Source organism: Paramormyrops kingsleyae, chromosome 11, assembly GCF_048594095.1.
Source record: "Paramormyrops kingsleyae isolate MSU_618 chromosome 11, PKINGS_0.4, whole genome shotgun sequence".
NCBI lineage: Eukaryota > Metazoa > Chordata > Actinopteri > Osteoglossiformes > Mormyridae > Paramormyrops > Paramormyrops kingsleyae.
This window is the reverse complement of record NC_132807.1, coordinates 3,160,622-3,182,614: the sequence shown is the minus strand read 5'-3', so window position 1 is coordinate 3,182,614 and position 21,993 is coordinate 3,160,622. Positions and strand designations below refer to the sequence as shown.

At 42.6% G+C, this 21,993-nt stretch overlaps 2 protein-coding genes and 1 pseudogene across 3 annotated transcripts; all 3 read left to right on the top strand.

Annotated features, from left to right (window-relative positions):
• The first annotated feature begins 1,665 nt into the window (after positions 1-1,665).
• LOC111848082 (carbonic anhydrase 5B, mitochondrial-like) lies at positions 1,666-5,829 on the top strand. The gene is made up of 7 exons (XM_023819817.2): positions 1,666-1,872; positions 1,963-2,160; positions 2,349-2,467; positions 2,992-3,087; positions 3,246-3,308; positions 3,686-3,844; positions 3,933-5,829. The coding sequence occupies exons 1-7, from the start codon at positions 1,845-1,847 to the stop codon at positions 4,092-4,094; spliced, it is 825 nt and encodes a 274-aa protein (XP_023675585.2). The 5' UTR covers positions 1,666-1,844; the 3' UTR covers positions 4,095-5,829.
• Positions 5,830-7,151: 1,322 nt separating this feature from the next.
• LOC140577645 (large neutral amino acids transporter small subunit 1-like) lies at positions 7,152-14,186 on the top strand (annotated as a pseudogene).
• Positions 14,187-16,018: 1,832 nt separating this feature from the next.
• LOC111848114 (large neutral amino acids transporter small subunit 1-like) lies at positions 16,019-21,697 on the top strand. 2 transcript variants are annotated; one of them, XM_072717830.1, is made up of 10 exons: positions 16,024-16,864; positions 17,267-17,392; positions 17,977-18,082; positions 18,488-18,532; positions 18,716-18,839; positions 18,923-19,026; positions 19,300-19,396; positions 19,500-19,649; positions 20,060-20,237; positions 20,328-21,697. In XM_072717830.1, exons 1-10 carry the CDS (start codon positions 16,279-16,281, stop codon positions 20,381-20,383), a joined length of 1,572 nt encoding a protein of 523 aa, XP_072573931.1. In that variant the 5' UTR covers positions 16,024-16,278; the 3' UTR covers positions 20,384-21,697. The 2 variants fall into 2 exon arrangements, 1 of the variants encoding a protein (XP_072573931.1); XR_011993730.1 differs by lacking the exon at positions 20,328-21,697 and having other exon boundaries at positions 16,019-16,864; positions 19,300-19,400; positions 20,060-20,197.
• Positions 21,698-21,993: the final 296 nt, after the last annotated feature.

Below are 21,993 nucleotides of genomic sequence, written 5' to 3'. Positions count from 1 at the left end.
CAAAGTCTTACTTGACGTGTCATAAGTAAATAAAATCACTGAGCTATAGAATACAATAATTAACAATACTGATCATATGTATCAATGAGCAATACCTATTAATCATAGGGTTTTCTACATCCCTGTTACGCTGACCATCAGAGGTACTTTATGGTCAGAGGCCCCTAGACTGCTTGAGTTGTCAAAGGCCAACCCTATTTTCTTATGGCAATGGTGGATAGGAGGACATTAAAACACCCCTGCTGAACCTGACTGTGGTTGGAAGATGAATGGATGGATGTTTACACAGTTTTTCATTTTCAGCTTTTTTCAGTTTGCTTGTTTAGGCTACAAACTTCTGAATTATGAGTTACTTTGGAGAACATCCAAATGTAAATGTATGTCTAAATGACTTCACGTAATGTAGGCCTATTATCAAAAGTATTTCCGAGCACCTGCTGAGTCTGTGTAAAATTAACAAAACCATCATGTGTAAACTGAACCAGTTGTTGCTGTGTAGGGGTTCAGCTATCCGTGAGCAGAACGGACTGTGACGTTTTGTTTGTCATATTTTATGCTTGTTTGCTTGATTTTGCCTGGTTCAAATGCGTAAATGATAAGGAAAGTGAGTTAAAGGCGGGGAGCCGAGCTATGCTTTAATACCAGTGTGTTTGCCTACATTGAAAAGCCTGAATGTGCAGTGCCCTCGGAGGAGAGCGGGGACAGGGCAGCTTTGCGAATTTACCTGCACAAGAGACTTAACGACTTGAAAAGCACTGTCTCCCGTTAGCCACTGCAAATCGTTAATTTCTTTTACAAACCTTTCTGGAAATACAGTGAAAAGCTGATTGCCTGGCTCATTATGGTCCCCTGCAGTGTAACCGTGACACGCGTGGGTCGGGTCATTCTCAGACACCTCTCCAAGCACGGCCATACGCAGTCCTGGGTCACCCTCTCCAGAAGGTGCAGCCTCACCGCCTGCTCCAGCGTGTATGCGCTTTCGCAGAGTAAGTGATGGAGTTGGAGATGCTCACGCCCGGCTGTATATTACAATCTGTGTGCGCAGTGACTGCATCTCGGTTGACATTAAAGTTCATGATTCTAGCCTGAGATACTTAAATGGTGTTTGACTCGATACATTTCTATGAACCCGATTCTCTGATCTGGCTGATTTTTGTGAGTTATTTTTAAGGATTAACACTTGGAATGTTGCAAGATTTGATCGTTTTGTGGTGTAAAGTTTAAGGTGTGAAAACAAAGACAAAAGTTAGTGCTTTAAGTCACGAAAGGGGCTCAATGTCCATAACATGCATGCTTTACTTCTGTAAAATATTTATGTTATTCAGGTGTACGTATATATAAGCATTTAAAATCAGATTTGTGTGCGCGTGAATACTTAGCCACGGTTGTTCTTTACCTCTCAGTAAGTTAAAGTAAAGTTAAAAGTTTAAAGGTTTGTACATGCTATTAAATAATCATGTAAGCTGGAGCACACTGCATGCATTATGCATAACCGAGTTATTTTAGAATTTGGTTTTTATGGTCCGGTAGGTCTAATGTTAACGTAATTATTATAACGTTTCGGGAACCTAAGTGAGAAACAGTTACCTGAGCGCGTTGTCAGTCTCCCTGCCCGATGGAGGAGTGTCCAGCTGACCTCCCGGTGCCGAAGCTATAGCCTACTAGAACTGAGTCCTCCACGTATGTAATTTCCTTTTTCTGCTCACACGAGGAAGTGCACTTTTTTCCCCTTTTTCCTTTTCACGAGATCTAGCAGATATACTGGAACTGGTCCACAGTGTTTGTAATATACTTTTTTTCGTATAGCAATTTAGGGTTTATGTTTCATTTGAACTTTTTCAGTGATGGACGCGGCGGCACATGCATCGAAAAGTAAGTTTCAAGTTTTTTCAGAGTTTCACTTGGAGGTTTTCTCTCTCTCATGGAAAGCTGCATCAACGCTTCCTCGCGTTCTTTCCACAGCGCACCCCATTTGGCGGAGCCCCCTGTCGATTCCCGGAGGCGACCGCCAGTCTCCTATAGACATCGCCGTGCAGGAGAGTGTCTACGACCCCCGGTTGACGCGCCTATCCGTCAATTACAATCCTCAAACCTGTCGGAAAATATACAACAACGGCTATTCCTTCCTTGTGGAGTACGATGACACCACTGACATGTCAAGTAAGACTTTGTCTTAAATCGTATTCGTTCGTTTTCTGTTAATCTGAGTTTCAGACGGATATGTGCACATATCTGTATTTCTTACATATCTGTAGTTGGTGCGTGTTTGTCATTGTGTTCTTAGTGCACCGTTTTTCCGACTGATTGAGTGATGTATGTTTTTTGTACGCCTTAATATGTGTGTCTAGCTCTCAGCGGCGGGCCGCTTTCGGATCAATACCGCCTCTGTCAGTTTCACTTTCACTGGGGGGAGAACAACGCCTGGGGCTCAGAGCACAGTGTGGATCGGTACCTGTACCCAGCTGAGGTATGGGGAAAGAGTGCGTGTTCATAAGAGGACTGTGTGTTTGCGTGAAACGAGTGTGTTCGTGTGTGCGTGAGTGCCCCCTGCTGGTCTACTGGCCCTGATGTCCAGGGCGGATCACAGGAACTTGGATGTACAGTAAAGTAAACGAGCGTGGGTGGAAATGGGTTAAATCATGTGACTCTTCTGAGCTGGAGCTATTTCTGTAGGAATCTGCGCTGTTAGTAATTATAGAGCAGCTGCCTTAAAAGCACCAGCAGACCACAAAGTGTGTCCCTGCACCCAAGCCTCTGAGTTTGATCTTTTTCAACTGAATACAGTGAAATATATAATCCTGGTTTCAAAGGATTCAAATTCTGCATCCTGTCTGGTGTCAAATTACTAAAGCAGGATAACTGGGAGGAGAGCAGGATCCTGAACTGTAAGTACTGGTATCATGAAGGCATGAAAGCAGCCAGCCTTTTCTGCTGCCATCTCCCTGTCTGCCTGTCTCATTGTTACTTTTCTTATTCTCTGTCTGCCTGCAGCTACACCTTGTCCACTGGAACTCTGATAAGTTCAGTCTTTTCAAGGACGCAGTAACAGAGGACAATGGACTGGCTGTAATTGGAGTCTTTCTGAAGGTGCAGGCCTGACCTGCAAACATGTCACACCTACACCATGTCAGGCGATGCGAGGGACAGGGAGGGTGACATGCCACATGGACACACTCTTAGCAGATGGACAGCTTGGCAGACAAGGCTTTCCATGGACAGAGTTTAAGCTCCTGATCTTTTCCCAGGTTGGACAAATACACCAAGGTTTGCAGAAGTTGGTGGACACCCTGCCGGGTATCCGGCACAAGGTGAGCTAAGATAAGATCTTAGCCTGAACCCTTGCATTATGTTAATCAGGAATCAGGTGCATTTATTCATGTTGGCATTAGATGTGTTTGTGTACCTGAACAAGGATATGGGGCTTTCAGACTGGGAGTTAAGTAAAAAAGCATCTATCTCTGGAGAACATTTAAAGTATTCAACAAAGGATTCTAAAGGTTTATTGTCATTTGTACTAGTACAAGTTCTGAGTACAATGAGATGCTTACCTACGCAGTTGTACATTATAACTGAGGGTAATATATCGGTGACTTTTTTGAAATGGCTTGAAGCCAAGTTCATAAACTGAAATAACAAACTTCTGCACAAAGATGTGAGCACATTGTCTGTGATGTCTGTGTCCTAGGATAGCGTTGTGGACTTCTCCGGATTTGACCCTGGCTGCCTCCTTCCTGAGAACAAGAGAGACTACTGGACTTATGCAGGCTCCCTGACCACACCCCCTTTGAGTGAGGTGGTCTCTTGGATCATCATGAAGGATCCTATAGAAGTCAGCCATAACCAGGTGGGCCACGAATATGAGGGTGCTCTATGCAGCCATACATACTGCATTTCTGTCTGACTCTCCTCTTTATCTCCTTCCCGTTCTCCAGTTGGCAGTGTTCAGGAGTCTTTTGTTCACCTCGGCGGATGAGGAGGTGCAGAAGAGTATGGTCAACAACTTCCGTTGCCAGCAGCCCTTGAGGGGTCGCAACGTCCGCTCCTCATTCTCCCCATTCCTGCAGGAGCTATCACATGCTAGGGGTGTCAATTGACCCCTCCAATTGAAAAATAGGGAGGGACATCACAGTGTTAACTATCTTTTAAGGAGCAAGTGTCAAACCGGAGGTCAAGAATGAAGATTTTATTACAGTATGGACAAAGCAACTGAGAGAGTCATTCTAGTGTTTCGATAATGATTTTAATGTTTTATTTTTGGAAAACATTTTGGAAGCTTTTTTTCTGTTTTAAAGGCTGACGAATGATATTTTGAATGAGAACTGTATGAAATATACCTTACGCTAACATTGTCTCACTTCTTATTTACCTTATGTTTTGTAGCTGTTTGGTGATATTCACTCTCCTGTACTCAAAGTCCAGTGGTACCAGTAGTGGTGTAGCATGGAATTCTGGGCTCCCAGACAAAATGTTACCTTGCACCTCTTTGGTATATCATACCGACCTGCGGCCTGTACTACGAAGCGGGGTTACTGGCTTATCGAGGTAACTTGTGGGATTTAAGGTAGTCTGGGCAAAATGTAAATGAATTATATGAAGTCCATTTAAACTGTGGTACCTTATATCCGACAAGTTACCCTGATAAGCCAGTAACCCTGCTTCGTAGTGCAGGCCATTGGTCTGCAGGGCAGAGTAATCTTTCCCCCACCCCTACCCTGGTGAAGGTTCTTTGTATTTGATGAGCACATTAAGTATCATTTTAACCATGAGAATCAAAATGCTTAGATAAAATGCTTAGACCAGGGGTACCCAATCTTATCCGCAAAGGGCCGGTGTGTATGCAGGTTTTTGGGATAACCTGTAGGTCAGCTGTTCAAACCCAGGTGTGAGGACTCTTCAGCCAATCAGTCCTCTAATTAGTAATCTAATCAGGGAGTTGCAGCGACAACCCGCATACACACCAGCCCTTTGCGGATAAGATTGGACACCCCTGGCTTAGACATATTGTCAAAATGTACGTGTAAGTCTGCTCCTGAGCTCCTTAATTCTGAATGACAGTTGTTTCCCACTTTCTCATTGTCAATGACTGATTATTTTTCATTAGCAAACTGATACTTATTCATGTCAAAGACAACAATTTCACCATTGCAAGGCTTTATATTACAGTATGTAAAGTTCACTGGGAAGAGATACACTCACAGTTTTCAGATCTGAAGACACAGTAGAAAAACAAAAGGAAAAAGTCACAGCGCTGTGTAACACATAAAAAGCAAAATGGCAACAAAATCATGTACTGTGGGAACCAAAAATATAACAATGCTGTATCTCTGCAATTTATGTAATATATTTTTTTAAATCATTTTGCTTAACTGTTTTGCATGTGGAGGCTTACATAATGATCACTTACTGTTACAGTTACTGGTGAGCCACCCTGATATGGCATCACCTTGTATGATGTTTACAATGCAGAATGTTGACATTAGTTCTGCCAATATAAGTAATTAGCACTGCTAAACCTAGTCCACATACGGGAAATGAAAATGTATTGCATTTATCATTATTTTCTCATAATCTTGGGAAACAAAAAATGAAATATATATTTAAAAAATACCATACAATAATATGAAAAAATTCTAAAATGTGGAAGGCATGTTAATCATTATATACCTCAAGCAATTCAGTGAATCGTAAGGCACACTTGGGTTTCAGTTGTTTGAAAGATTTAAGGAGAATGTTGAAATAATTCTTTAATGTCACAAAATTTGGAACAACTTCGTAAAACTGACATTTGTGTATATGAAACTTGCCTATAATAAAAGTATTATTTCTCAATCTTTTGAGTATTTACTTGCATGAAGACATGAAACTTAATGATTGTCAAGTACAGGTATTACCTATTTCGTAACTAACCACTCATGCACTGTCCAAAAAGATCTTAACATTATTACAGGTAACAAAGAAATGTTACCTGTAGTTCTAACTTTTATCCTTCTCAGATCCAGCAATTCATTGTTGTCCTCTGTATATCATTACTATATGTGTATTATCATACTATACATGCCACTATATTAAGTGTTGTTGTTCCTTAAGGAGGACAGTTAGGGCTCTAAGATGACATCACATGTGTGGGGGTGTACTCTTTACCATCCCAACAGTTAATTAACAAAAAAACAAAAAAAAGACCTTCCCCTAGATCTCACGAGGTTATAGTGTCCACTTTTGAAAACTTTTAAAATCAAGTGTTTCTTTTAATTTCATTTGAACGCAGTAAATGTTCGGCGCGCCGGGGGCGGGGCCATGATCCCGGCTGATTACGGAAAGGTCTCGCTCCCCGCTTGTCTAATTTAACCGCCAGTAACACCTCACCCCGGTCTATAGGCTGTGACATTCCCGCTGAAACTCCTGAAGCTCACCCTGTCTCACTTCTGTTTTGTTAAAAATCTGTATGTTTAAATTGCGCTTGAATCCTACCTTCCTGTTTCCTACTTCGCACTTATTTGCTGATGAAAAACGTTCGGCTATTTCATCATCATTGACGTTGTAGGGCGCTGCCAGCCTCAAATACTCCACCACGGCTGTTTCAACGCTGCCCTAAGGCTGTTTTATAAACCCCGGTTAAATTTCTTAAGAATACAAAAAAAAAGCTAATGAAAAGCGTAACTTCAGTATTGGTTAGGCTGTGTTGTAGCCTGGTTGGTAACAGAATGCCAAGTATGTAAAAAAGAGTGCGATCGGTTATTTTGTTTAGCGTGCAGCCCTGACGAAACTGAGTCACACTTTACAGTTTTCTCGCATCACTTCACCCATCACCGTGCCCATCATCGTACTTATAGCCTGCACCAATCCATAATATATTTATATCTCACTTGTACCATCTGCTATCGAGTCATAGGATTGCCATGAAAACAATAAATCTGTAAAATAATAAGAACATAAATGTCGAGTAAGAAAATAAAATACAAATAAAAGAATGAGAAAATAAATTCAACGTTTATGTTCCTATTCTTTTACAGATTTGTCATTTTTATTGCACTCCTGTGACTCCATACATGATTGTGTTAAAAAGTTATTAAAAGTGTTATGTTTTATGGTGTTTCACAATGTTGCAGCCCCGAGCAATACAGGTAATTCTGAGCTAGATGGCGAAAAAGACGCGCCGTTGGACTTTTCGGGGAGTCTGTGACGCGTTTTCTCTGTCGAGTACTCCGAGCAGCGCTTCATTCAACAGACATCAAACTATGGATAGGTTGGGAGAGCCGTGCACCCTGTAGGAGAATCACTGCGACTATCCCTCAGACCACATGTGAAGGCTTAACGTCGACTAAAAGATCCTGTCATTGATGCCTGTAGCGGGACGATTTAACCACGGACTATCCACAAAACCTCGCTAAAGCTGAATGAAACTATGTCGAAGTTAAAAAAACGGAGTAATCACTTGTCGCCAGATCGCGCAGAGGAGGAGAAGGGAGCCCTGGAGAAGACGTTGCCTTCCGAGAGGCATGAAAACGGGCACGCAATACAACCGAGTGTCACGGAGGAGGGAAAGCCGTCCACTGAGTCCGGCAACATTCCGGAGGATACGGTGGTCCTGAAGAGGACCATCACCCTGGTGAACGGCGTGGCCATTATCGTGGGCACCATCATCGGCTCAGGCATATTCTTAACCCCGACCGAGGTGGTGAAAGAAGCCGGTTCGGCTGGGATGTCACTGATCATATGGACCGCATGCGGCTTGTTCTCCATGGTGGGCGCTCTCTGCTACGCCGAGCTCGGCACCACCATCTCCAAGTCGGGAGGAGATTATGCCTGGAGGTATACGCCAGGTCCCCGAACAGGCGGCCAAGCTCATCGCTTGCTTGTGTGTCTGTAAGTTTCCGAGGACAAACTCGCTCACCAACTACGTGAACACCTACTTTTACGACGGTTGTCTTTATTTCCGAGCGCGTTTAATTCATTTTTGGATGTTTGAAAGTCGTAAGAATCGTACCTGTCACTATCCTCCTTCGCGCGTTTGGTGAAATGCTTCCTGTTGTTACATCACCCGTGTACTGAGGCTGCGCAATGCACATAGGCTCATACACACACAGGGCTGTTTGAATACTGTTTTATAGCGTCGTTTTAGTTGACTAATATATTTATTCTTGCTTTGGGCAAAGAACGCATTTGCAAGGATGAGCCGGGTAATAGATTTAGGTGTACTGTATCAGGTGAGGTACTTTGGCAATGCGTATTTACATGTGCAGCATGGCATTCAGTGGTACCGTGTCTCTGTCTCACTCAGTGCTGCTGACTGCTGTTAACTGCTGCAGTGTAAAAGCAACAACGAAGGTCCAGAACATCTTCACAGCATCCAAGCTGCTGGCCCTGAGCGTCGTGATCATCCTTGGCCTCATTCAGATTGCCAAAGGTGGGGCACTCAAACTACCCTGAGAAACACTCTCTACAGTCAGGAATTTGTCAGTATTTGTCAGTTAGCCAGATCTGTCAGCTAATCTCACACCCATTACACACCTCGCACACTGAAAAAATAAAACGCTGAAAATGTTGAATCAACTTAAAACATTTGAAGAAATTGCTCACATGAATTATTTGAAGTTGCCTCAAAATAATTTTTTTTATTCAGTTTATCCTGTAAAAAATAGGTTAATAAACACAAGATAGTTACATTTAAATGAACAAAGAAATCATTTTCATCTATTGGAATGAGGAAAAAGCACATTTAACAAATGACAGCTTTGGGTTTTTTTTCAGTGCAATAATTGGAATTTAACTGCGTTTATGATTCTTTTCTGCTCAGCTAAACACAAACAGGACTGAACCAAGCTCCAAACAGAATGTATAACACAATACACAACTCAGCTACAAAGTAATACTAAGTAATACAAAGTACAGCTCAGCTGCACGATCCATAGAGCCAGGTGGAGCTGAACCCATGTACTGCTCTATGGGATGCAGGGTCATGGGTCAAAACCATGCTTTCTTACTCTCTCAGGTGAAGCTCAAGGCCTCAGCTTACAGAAGTCATTCGAAGGGACCAATTGGGACGTTGGGGATATCGGCTTGGCCTTGTACAGCGGCCTTTTCGCGTATGGTGGTTGGTAAGTACAGCAGGGTAGAAACATGGACTCCTACATTTACAGTGTAAAGTTAAGGGCACTGTAAAAGAGTGTCGTTTAAAAAAAAAAAGGGACGCCGATTCTCTCCCGGTGGTAACCTTTACAGAGTGTCCGATCAGAACACTGGGTTTGTTTGCCTACTTTTGACAGGTTATCCTATAGTTGGATAGTAGCGCATTAACACACCACCCATAAAACAGTCCGGATACTCGTTGGGGGATTATGCAATTGTGGTTTACTGAAACAGAAATAAAAACATAGGAATCAACATATAACTACCGCTCACGGGTAACAGTTTTACAAACATTAAACAAATATAGATATTAAATTATATTAACCATTTGTATTACAAAACGCAAATAAACATACAATATACTCAAAACATATTTTGACAGCCTTTTCTACAGGCACCTATAGGTACATCAGTAGTATGGTTAGAGAGACTGGTCCTAATCAGGTTCAGTGTGGTTTTGAGTCCTTATAGAGCAGGAATTCTCAACCTTGCCTGGCTTTTAGCAGCGTGCTGGGGGGTGGGGGCTCCACCTTGTTCATTGTTACTGACCGGGGGTCATTTTTAAAGTCTGGTTATTGGGTCACCCATTACGGACCAAATCACATTTACCAGTGTTTGAGAAACCCTTTTATAGAGGATCAGTCTGTAGCTATTAATATAACTGACTGGGTTAATATTGACTCATTAGGATGTAGATTACTACATTCTGAAAAGATTCTTAATATCTAATTTTTGTTCCCTTGCAGGAATTATTTGAATCTTGTCACAGAAGAAATGATTGAGCCTTACAAGTGAGTGTCGTGTTCCTCCGGGCTAATGATGTGTGGCACGCATGAGAGAGCTCCGTTACTGGGCACCTTCTCTCAGCTGCAGTCTTCCCTACCTTTTGTGCTTTACCTTCACCGGTAAGCTTTTCACGTGATCACTATAGTGACAGGTGACGTGAGCGAGCCAATGCCTTCTCCTCTGTCCAGGAACCTCCCACGGGCGATCATGATCTCTCAGCCTCTTGTGACCATTGTCTACGTGCTCACCAACTTGGCCTATTTCACCACGCTCACCCCGGAAGAGATGCTGCAGTCTGAGGCTGTTGCTGTGGTGAGTGACAGGTCATGTGCACACTGATGTGGAAGACCAGTCGATGACCGGCCAATGCCCTGAGACCTCTCCTTACCCTCCAGGACTTTGGGAATTGGCACCTGGGTCCGATGGCCTGGATGATCCCCGTGTTTGTGGGTCTGTCATGCTTTGGCTCTGTTAATGGGTCACTCTTCACCTCCTCCAGGTACGTTTAGACTGACACATAGAGTCATTGACTTTAATTTGATTCCTTAGTCTATGCAAACAAAATTTTTAAAAATACTTCTATTTGAACGTACTTTACAAAAAAAAAATATATATTTTTTTTTTAGCTGTTCTTTTCCAAAAATGTCACTTGACGGTTAAAAAACACATGTGTGGCTCAGCTAACTTACTGATGTCAGCGACTGGCTGATGAACCATCAGAGATACCATCTAAGCTGCTCCCTTGAACACATCTTTGCTCATTGTGTCCTCTCAGTCCTTGTTGACTGGAACACTTGACTTGTAGGGAAGTTGCATAATCTCTAACTGACCCTTTGGTTTCTCTGCAGGCTTTTTTTGTAGGTGCCCGTGAAGGTCATCTGCCCAGTTTGCTCTCCATGATCCAGCCCTCTCTGCTGACCCCTGTGCCATCTTTGATCTTCACTGTAGGTATCTCCATTCTGATATACGCTCTTTTAGATGTGTGGAATTAGGTGTGTGTGTGTGTGTGTGTGTATCACTACTTACAAGAGGCATTTTTCCCCATACAGTGTGTTATGACGCTGCTCTATGCCTTCTCCAACGACATCTCCTCCGTCATCAACTTCTTCAGCTTCTTTAATTGGGTCTGCATTGCCATGGCAATCATTGGCATGATGTGGCTGCGTTACAGAAAGCCTAACTTAGATCGGCCAATCAAGGTGAATGTGGTTCCAGCACCCATCAATTCAATTCAATTCTTTTATTGTCATATGCACAACTACGAGTACCATGTACAATGAAATGCTTACTTGCATGTGCCCCTGCAGACAGTGAACATAGACAAGACAACAAAAAAAAAAACACACGATGCACTGGGAGTGACTGTTTTCTGCTTGGTTGGGGGTGGGGGGATAATGGCCTAGCAGAGGCTTAGACACCTCCTGGAGGTGACTAATAACACATCATAGGACTCATTTCCAGAAAAATTGTCCCAGTTTTATAGAGAGTGCTGGTGCAAAACAGACCAGTTCTTTGTTGAAGAATAGCTGAAGAAGCACTACCCTACAGAGGTCTGGGAGAATATCCATTAAATGCCCGGTCAGATTTGGCTCCAGCAGGCCATTCGTGAGTGTCCCCTTAGCCATTGGTGTGTGTGTGTGTGTGTGTGTGTGCATGTGTGAGTGACGTCCTGTTTCTACTTGTTTTTGTACAGGTTCCTCCACGGTGTTTGGTCAGAAGCTCTTGGATGTCGTTCCCCAGGATCTCCGAGTGGGATCATGCTGTCTGTACCCAATCTTGCAATGCATGGTGGATCAGCAGCTGCGCAGACTCTGCTGCCCATTTCTGCTTACATTCCAGTTCACATTCCAGCTCACATTCCTGTTCTGTCCCCTACGGGTATTCCTACTCTGTCTGATACTCCTGCCATTCATCTTTCGTCTTCACTGGAGGGAGATTCTCAGAACATCAGACTTGGAGAATTATTTTTACAGTGAGATTAGAGTTACTTGTACTAATGAAAGACAGACAAAAACAGAGATGAAAAGTCTGGAAAGGAGATGAAAAGTTGGATAGGAATAAGCATGGAGACGACCAACAATACAGAGAATAACATACAATCAAAAATAATGATGATAAGAACCAGTATTTCTGACAATGTTTTGGAATTCTAAAGAAGATGAGCAGTTTTAAGTTGTTACTTGCAAAAACATAAACTGCTGGAGTTGTTCTGCTGGTTCAGCAGCCTAAACGCATAGGAACACTGTAGCTTTCAGGGAAACATTTATTTTTTAGAGGATGGATATTTATTGGAAATGTGCCAAATCAATGTATCATTTAATATATTAATCTTTTAAATGTATTCTTTGAGGTATTTCATTCTTTTGTAATGAAACATCTAAGATTTAAAATGTGCCTGTACAGAATTATATCTGTAAGGCATAAATGAAAAATCCTGCAACTGGACAGCAGAAATGGAAATGAAGTTACATTATATATACGGTGTCTTGCAGAATATTAATGGTTCCACTTTTTAAAAGGCCAAAAATACCAGTAGAGCTCTATTTGTGTAAAATTCTTTATAAAGAACGTTAGTGCTATAACTTTATAATTTTGACCCCCCCTCAGGATAGTTTAGTGGGGGCATCAAACACGAAACATGGTGATAATCCGTTTTTCATCTTTACAGCACATGCACGGCGTTCGAGTGCTGCCGCCGCGTGTTGGGAAGCATTACAGCAGCGTAATTAACGGAGTGGGTGGTTTCTTCCGGGCAGGGCTGAGAAAATGTCAGCGAGCCAAAAACGGGCGGATAATACAAATCCGGATTAACTGGTAACATTAACGAAAAATTGGCGACCTTAAACAAAAGTAAGTTTACATATGTATGTGAACCATTATAGAAATGTTAATTGCTTTCTTTTATATTCTATATTTTTTATCTGTAAATAAACATTGAGATGATCTGTTCAACTTTGTGAAGTCATTCAGATTGCCCTTTTAACTGCACAAATGGAGTGCTTCTAATGTGCATTAAAGCCATACATGACTGAATGAAGTCGACTTCAAAACCATCCAACTTTAATAAATAAAACAATGACAACCAATGCAGTACCCTGGGTGTGCCCTGTCTCCTGGGGCTCCCCTGTATGGAGTAAGTGATCATGCGGATGAATAGTTAATATTAGTATAGTGCTTAATTAAACTAATACTGTGCAATAATGATCAGGGGTGCTGTAAAGGGGGGAATGTCAGTGATATGGGCCCTAAAAAATGGGAACATTCACTGTCAGACAAAAGTACCAATGTGTACATTTAGGGCCTAATGGTTAGGGAGGTGCACTTATAATTGAAAGATTGCTGGTTCAACTCTGAGCAAGGTACTGGCACTGAATTAGCTGCCCCCTGCTGTGTCATGATGTCACATATGGGTTAAATGAAAAAGAAACATTGTGCTGTGGTGTGTCAACAATGATTACTGATCACCTAATTCTACAGTTATTTGTTATTGGGTTGTGCTCTGCTGGTTCTTTGGTACAAATGAGGGGAGCCAAGTCATACTTGAGAGCCTGTCAGAGTCAGTGCCCTCTGATCCCTACTCCAGTGACGCTTCCCCATTTGGCCAGCAGGCATTGCTGGCCATTATGCCTTTCCCCCTCGCTTAGTTCCTAGTCTTCTTTAATGTGTTTCCCCCATTCCCCCGACTGCCACACAATGTAGTTGGCCGAGCATGAGGCTCAGTCTGTAAACCTGCAGGTTGTGGGTTTGAGGCTGGCACATCCATACCTCACCTGTTCTGTATTTTGTTTGACTTTTGTCCTCCAGTGTTTGTAGTTGTGGTTTTCCTGGTGTTTATTTTCTATCATAGTTCTCCTATCTATGGTCCCCTTCCCTGTGTTAGGATTTGGCTTTTTGTACTTAGTTTTGTATCAGTCTTGTATTTCTAGTGTTTGATTAGTGTTTTCTAATTCAACCTTCCTAAATTTGTGATCTCTCCCTGGTCTTTAGTTTCACCTTTTGCTCATATTGTGTTCTCTCTGCTTGCTTGTTAGGTTAATACTTCTCTCCTGTGTCCTCATTAGCTTAGTCTGGTTTGTGTATTTAAGTTCCTGCCAGTTAGTCCTTGTGTTAATTTGTGTCAGAAAGTGCTGTTTGTTGCTCTTTTCCCCTCATTGTTACCTTTTTGGATATTTTTGTAGTTAATTCTTGTTTTTCCGCCCTCGTCGTTCTGTTACTTTGTAGTTTACCCAGTGTGTTCAGTATCCCCAATAAACCCCTCCCTCTGTTGTCTTGGAGCCGCAAAGTGTATTGTTGCCTACTTTATGCCGACACCATGCCCTGGCATGACAGAGCTATTGTTTTTATTGTTGTTTCCAAATTTCCCTGCCTGCACTAAATCCACTCCACTCCCCTTTAGTGGTCAGTGATAACCAGCTGGGCATAAGAGGCAGACACTGTGGTGTTAGGTTCCTTAAAGACAGGATGAGCTAGACTGGGGCCAATAAGAGCTTTTCTGATAGGCCTATTAAGTGTTGCACGAATTGCACTCAAGGTAAGACATCTTTATCTCCATGAAACATTTCATAGAGGGTAAATTCAAAACAGTAAATTCACTGACAGCAGAGGGATATGGCAGCCACTTGTATAACGTTCAGGATGCAGATCATTGACAGTAGGTCTGCCAATGTGAGTGATTAGCACTGCTAACCCTAGTCCACACGTGGGAAATTAAAATATATTGCATTTATCATTATTTATTTGTCATTTGTGTATAAAAAACTTACCTATAATAAATATATTGCACAAGAATTCAACTTCTGTCTTGCATAATGACACCAAACGTAATACTGTAATATGATAGTCAAGTATAAGTAGGCCTATTAAATTTTACTAACCATTAATAACCACTAATTAATTAACTAACCATTCATACATTCTGTCCCAAAAGATATTACATTCTGACCCAATATTACAGGTGTAGAAAAGATGTTCCTGAGTTTCAATATCTTCTAGACAAAACGTGCATACATCACAGTCCAAATTAAATCTTACTTTTAATAATTTCTCGCATGGGTAAATATAATTAATTGTTTTGAAATTAACTTCTTTCATTTTAGGTAAGAAAGGAAATGGTAAATATCTAGATCGAACTTTCATAGTGTCCATTTTTGAAAACCTTTGAAATTAAGTGTTTCTTTTAATTTCATTTGAACGTATGTTTGGCGCGCCGGGGGCGGGGCCATGATCCCGGCTGATTACGGAAAGGCCTTGGATTTCGCTCCCCGCTTGTCAAACTTTACCACCAGTAACACCTCACCCCGGTCTAGGCTGTGACATTCCCGCTGAAACTCCTGAAGCTCCCCCTGTCTCACTTCTGTTTTGTTAAAAATCTGTATGTTTAAATTGCGCTTGAATTACCTTCCTGTTTCCTACTTCGCACTTATTTGCTGATGAAAAACGTTCGGCTATTTCATCATCATTGACGTTGTAGGGCGCTGCCAGCCTCAAATACTCCACCACGGCTGTTTCAACGCTGCCCTAAGGCTGTTTTATAAACTCCGGTTAAATTTCTAGAATATAGGCTAATTCACACTGATATTAAGAATACAGAAAATGCTACAGAAAAGCGTAACTTAAGTATTGGTTAGGCTGTGTTGTAGCCTGGTTTGTAACAGAATGCCAAGTGTGTGAAAAAGAGTGCGATCGTAAGACAGTTTTTGTTTAGCGTGCAGCCCTGACGAAACTGAATCACACTTTACAGTTTTCTCGCATCACCCATCATTGTGCCCATCATCGTACTTATAGCCTGCACCAATCCACAATATATTTATATCTCACTTGTACCATCTGCTATTGAGTCATAGGATTGCCATGAAAACAATAAATCTGTTAAATAATAAGAACATACATGTCGAGTAAGAAAATAAAATACAAAAAAAGAATGAGAAAATAAATGCTTTCTAACTCAATGTTTATGTTCCTATTCTTTTACAAATTTGTCATTTTTAATGCACTCCTGTGACTCCATACATGATTGTGTTAAAAAGTTATTAAAAGTGTTATGTTTTATGGTGTTTCACGATGTTGCAGCCCCGAGCAATACAGGTAATTCTGAGCTAGATGGCGATAAAGACGCGCCGTTGGACTTTTCGGGGAGTCTGTGACGCGTTTTCTCCGTCGAGTACTCCGGGGAGCGCTTCATTCAAGTAGACCTCAAACTATGGATAGGTTGGGAGAGCCGTGCACCCTGTAGGAGAATCACTGCGACTATCCCTCAGACCACATGTGAAGGCTTAACGTCGACTAAAAGATCCTGTCTTTGATGCCTGTAGCGGGACGATTTAACCACGGACTATCCACAAAACCTCGCTAAAGCTGAATGAAACTATGTCGAAGTTAAAAAAACGGAGTAATCACTTGTCGCCAGATCGGGCAGAGGAGGAGAAGGGAGCCCTGGAGAAGACGTTGCCTTCCGAGAGGCATGAAAACGGGCACGCAATACAGCCGAGTGTCACGGAGGAGGGAATGCCGTCCACTGAGTCCGGCAACATTCCGGAGGATACGGTGGTCCTGAAGAGGACCATCACCCTGGTGAATGGCGTGGCCATTATCGTGGGCACCATCATCGGCTCAGGCATATTCTTGACCCCGACCGAGGTGGTGAAAGAAGCCGGTTCGGCTGGGATGTCACTGATCATATGGACCGCATGCGGCTTGTTCTCCATGGTGGGCGCTCTCTGCTACGCCGAGCTCGGCACCACCATCTCCAAGTCGGGAGGAGATTATGCCTACATCCTGGAGGTATACGGTCCCTTTCCGGCTTTCTTGAAATTGTGGATCGAGCTGCTGATCATCAGGCCGTCTTCGCAGTACATCATCGCCTATACGTTTGCCACCTACCTTCTGAAGCCCCTCTTCCCTGGCTGCCCGGTCCCCGAACAGGCGGCCAAACTCATCGCTTGCTTATGTGTCTGTAAGTTTCCGAGAGGACAAACTCGCTCACCAACTACGTGAACACCTGGTTTCACGACGGTTGTCTTTATTTCTGAGCGCGTTTCATTCATTTTTGGATGTTTGAAAGTCATAAGAATCGTACCTGTCACTATCCTCCTTCGCACGTGTTTGAGGTGCTATAGTGAAATGCTTCCTGCTGTTACATCAGCCGTGTACTGAGGCTGCGCAATGCACATAGGCTCATACACACACAGGGCTGTTGACTAATATAATATTTATTCTTGCTTTGGGCAAAGAACGCATTTGCAAGGATGAGCCGGGTAATAGATTTAGGTGTACTGTATCAGGTGAGGTACTTTGGCAATGCGTATTTACATGTGCAGCATGGCATTCAGTGGTACCGTGTCTCTGTCTCACTCAGTGCTGCTGACTGCTGTTAACTGCTGCAGTGTAAAAGCAACAACGAAGGTCCAGAACATCTTCACAGCATCCAAGCTGCTGGCCCTGAGCGTCGTGATCATCCTTGGCCTCATTCAGATTGCCAAAGGTGGGGCACTCAAACTACCCTGAGAAACACTCTCTACAGTCAGGAATTTGTCAGTATTTGTCAGTTAGCCAGATCTGTCAGCTAATCTCACACCCATTACACACCTCGCACACTGAAAAAATAAAACGCTGAAAATGTTGAATCAACTTAAAACATTTGAAGAAATTGCTCACATGAATTATTTGAAGTTGCCTCAATATAATTTTTTTATTCAGTTTATCCTGTAAAAGATAGGTTAATAAACACAAGATAGTTACATTTAAATGAACAAAGAAATCATTTTCATCTGTTGGAATGAGGAAAAAGCACATTGAAGAAATGACAGCTTTGGGTTTTTTTTCAGTGCAATAATTGGAATTTAACTGCGTTTATGATTCTTTTCTGCTCAGCTAAACACAAACAGGACTGAACCAAGCTCCAAACAGAATGTATAACACAATACACAACTCAGCTACAAAGTAATACTAAGTAATACAAAGTACAGCTCAGCTGCACGATCCATAGAGCCAGGTGGAGCTGAACCCATGTACTGCTCTATGGGATGCAGGGTCATGGGTCAAAACCATGCTTTCTTACTCTCTCAGGTGAAGCTCAAGGCCTCAGCTTACAGAAGTCATTCGAAGGGACCAATTGGGATGTTGGGGATATCGGCTTGGCTTTGTACAGCGGCCTTTTTGCATATGGTGGTTGGTAAGTACAGCAAAGTAGAAATGGACTCCTACATTTACAGTGTAAAGTTAAGGGCACCTATACATACATCAGTAGTATGGTTAGAGAGACTGGTCCTAATCAGGTTCAGTGTGGTTTTGGGTCCTTATAGAGCAGGAATTCTCAACCTTGCCTGGCTTTTAGCAGTGTGCTGGGGGGTGGGGGCTCCACCTTGTTCATTCTTACTGACCGGGGGTCATTTTTTAAGTCTGGTAATAGGGTCACCCATTACGGACCAAACTACATTTACCAGTGTTTGAGAAACCCTTTTATAGAGGATCAGTCTGTAGCTATTAATATAACTGACTGGGTTAATATTGACTCATTAGGATGTAGATTACTACATTCTGAAAAGATTCTTAATATCTAATTTTTGTTCCCTTGCAGGAATTATTTGAATCTTGTCACAGAAGAAATGATTGAGCCTTACAAGTGAGTGTCGTGTTCCTCCGGGCTAATGATGTGTGGCACGCATGAGAGAGCTCCGTTACTGGGCACCTTCTCTCAGCTGCAGTCTTCCCTACCTTGTGTGCTTTACCTTCACCTGTAAGCTTTTCACGTGATCACTATAGTGACAGGTGACGTGAGCGAGCCAATGCCTTCTCCTCTGTCCAGGAACCTCCCACGGGCGATCATGATCTCTCTGCCTCTTGTGACCATTGTCTACGTGCTCACCAACTTGGCCTATTTCACCACTCTCACCCCGGAAGAGATGCTGCAGTCTGAGGCTGTTGCTGTGGTGAGTGACAGGTCATGTGCACACTGATGTGGAAGACCAGTCGATGACCGGCCAATGCCCTGAGACCTCTCCTTACCCTCCAGGACTTTGGGAATTGGCACCTGGGTCCGATGGCCTGGATGATCCCCGTGTTTGTGGGTCTGTCATGCTTTGGCTCTGTTAATGGGTCACTCTTCACCTCCTCCAGGTACGTTAGACTGACACATAGAGTCACTGACTTTAATTTGATTCCTTAGTCCATGCAAACAAAATTAAAAAAAAATACTTGTATTTGAAACGTACTTTACAAAAAAAAACAAAAACTTTTTTTTGTTTTCCAAAAATGTCACTTGACTGGTAAAATAAGATGCTCCCTTGAACACATCTTTGCTCATTGTGTCCTCTCAGTCCTTGTTGACTGGAACACTTGACTTGTAGGGAAGTTGCATAATCTCTAACTGACCCTTTGGTTTCTCTGCAGGCTTTTTTTTGTAGGTGCCCGTGAAGGTCATCTGCCCAGTTTGCTCTCCATGATCCAGCCCTCTCTGCTGACCCCTGTGCCATCTTTGATCTTCACTGTAGGTATCTCCATTCTGATATACGCTCCTTTAGATGTGTGGAATTAGGTGTGTGTGAGTGTGTGTGTATCACTACTTACAAGAGGCATTTTTCCCCATACAGTGTGTGATGACGCTGCTCTATGCCTTCTCCAACGACATCTCCTCCGTCATCAACTTCTTCAGCTTCTTTAATTGGGTCTGCATTGCCATGGCAATCATTGGCATGATGTGGCTGCGTTACAGAAAGCCTAACTTAGATCGGCCAATCAAGGTGAATGTGATTCCAGCACCCATCATGCACTGGGAGTGACAGTTTTCTGGTTGGTTGGGGGGGGGATGACCTAGCTGGAGCTTAGACACCTTGTAGAGGTGACCAATAACCCATCATAGCACTCTATTGCAGAAATATTGTCTGAGTTTTATACAGAGTGCTGATTCAAAACAAAGCAGTTCTTTGTTGAAGAATAGCTGAAGAAGCACTACCCTACAGAGCTCTTTAGAGGAAAAGAATATCCATTAAATGTCCGGTCAGATTTTCACTGGAACAGGCAGCTTTACCAAACAGTTTCAAAGTGATTACAAACATCCTCATGTGACACAAATCCCTCTCAATGTACTGTAACTACTGCACTTTGGCCTTCAGTGCTGTCCTACCACGGTAACCGCAGTATCTTTGGGCAGGTGAACCTTCTGCTGCCGGTGAGCTTTGTGTTGGCCTGCTTATTCCTCATCGTGGTATCCTTCTGGAAGACGCCTGCAGAATGTGGCCTCGGAGTCATTGTCATGAGCACGGGCATCCCCTTCTACTACTTCGGTGTCGCCTGGAGCAACAAACCCAAGTGGCTCCAGCAGGCCATTTGTGAGTGTCCCCTTAGCCATTGGTGTGTGTGTGTGTGTGTGTGCGTGTGCATGTGTGAGTGACGTCCTGTTTCTACTTGTTTTTGTACAGTTTCCTCCACGGTGTTTGCTCAGAAGCTCTTGGATGTTGTTCCCCAGGATCTCTGAGAGGGATCATGCTGTCTGTACACAATCTTCCATACCGTGGTGGATCAGCAGCTATCCCACCACCTCTCTGGGGGATGAAGGCTCAGTCAGGGTCCTGTGGCAGCCCGGGATCCTGAACTCCTTCCATGTTCCTTCTCATGTCTCACTTTCCCACTCAGACTCTGCTGCCCATTTCTGCTCACATTCCAGTTCACATTTCAGTTCACATTCCAGCTCACATTCCTGCTCTGTCCCCTACGGGTATTCCTACTCTGTCTGATAATCCTGCCATTCATCTTTCGTCTTCACTGGAGGAAGATTTTCAGAACATCAGACTTGGAGAATTATTTTTACACTGAGATTAGAGTTGCCTGACCGTAGGGTTGCAAAGGGGAGGTAAATTTCCAGAAACTTTCCATCCCATGGGAAGTTTAGCTGGCGAGTTTTAGGAATATTCCAAGTTGGAAACTTTCAGTGGGAATTACTGGGAATATATTGGAATTAATGGAAAATTCCCAGAATTTTGCAACCTTAACTGTACCAAAGAAACACACAGACAAAAACAGATGAAAATTCCTAAGCTGGGTAGGAATAATGAGAAGAACCAGTATTTCTGGCAATGTTTTGGAATTCTAAAGATGATGAGCAGTTTTATGTCGTTACTTGCAAAACATAAACTGCTGGAGTTGTTCTGCTGGTTGAGCAGCCTAAATGCATAGGAACACTAGCTTTCAGGGAATCATTTATTCTTTAGATGATATTTATTGGAAAAGTGCCAAATCAATGTGTCATGAAATGTATTTATTTTTGCAGCATTCCGTTCTTTTATAATGAAACATATAGGATTTAAAATATGAATGTACAGTATAGTGTCTGTATGGCATAAATGAAAAATCCTGCAACTGGACAGCAGAAATGGAAATGAAGTTACATTATATATACGGTGTCTTGCAGAATATTAATGGTTCCAGTTTAAAAAGGCCAAAAGATACAGGTAGAACTCTAATTGTGTAAAAGTCTTTATCAAGGAACGTTAGTGCTATAACTTTATAATATAGATCTCCCTCAGGGACAACAAACACCAGACATGGTAATTGCCTATTTTTCATTTATACAGCACACGCACGGCGTTCCAGTGCTGCCGCCGCGTGTTGGGAAGCATTACAGCAGCGTAATTAACGGAGTGGGCGGTTTCTTCCGGGCAGGGCTGAGGAAATGTGTAACGAGCCGATAAGGGGCGGATAATACAAATCCGCATTAACTGGTAACATTAACGAAAATTTGGTGACCTTAAAAGATTTTTTTATCTGCAAATAAAGATTATGATCTTTTCAACTTTGTGGAGTCATTCAGATTGCCCTTTTAACTGCACAAATGGAGTGTTTCTAATGTGGATTAAAGCCATACATGACTGAATGAAATCGACTTCAAAACCATCCAACTTTAATAAGTAAAACAACGACAACCAAACAAGTACTCTGGGCTTTGATTCTAATAACATTACCAGTTTAGTGGGTAGGACCTAGCCTCCCCCATCTGATCAACCTGTGAAAATGGGACGGAAGATGACAAATGACATATAGCTTAATTAAATTTTGCTTAGGGCCCCGAAGAATGTTGGGATTGGCGTT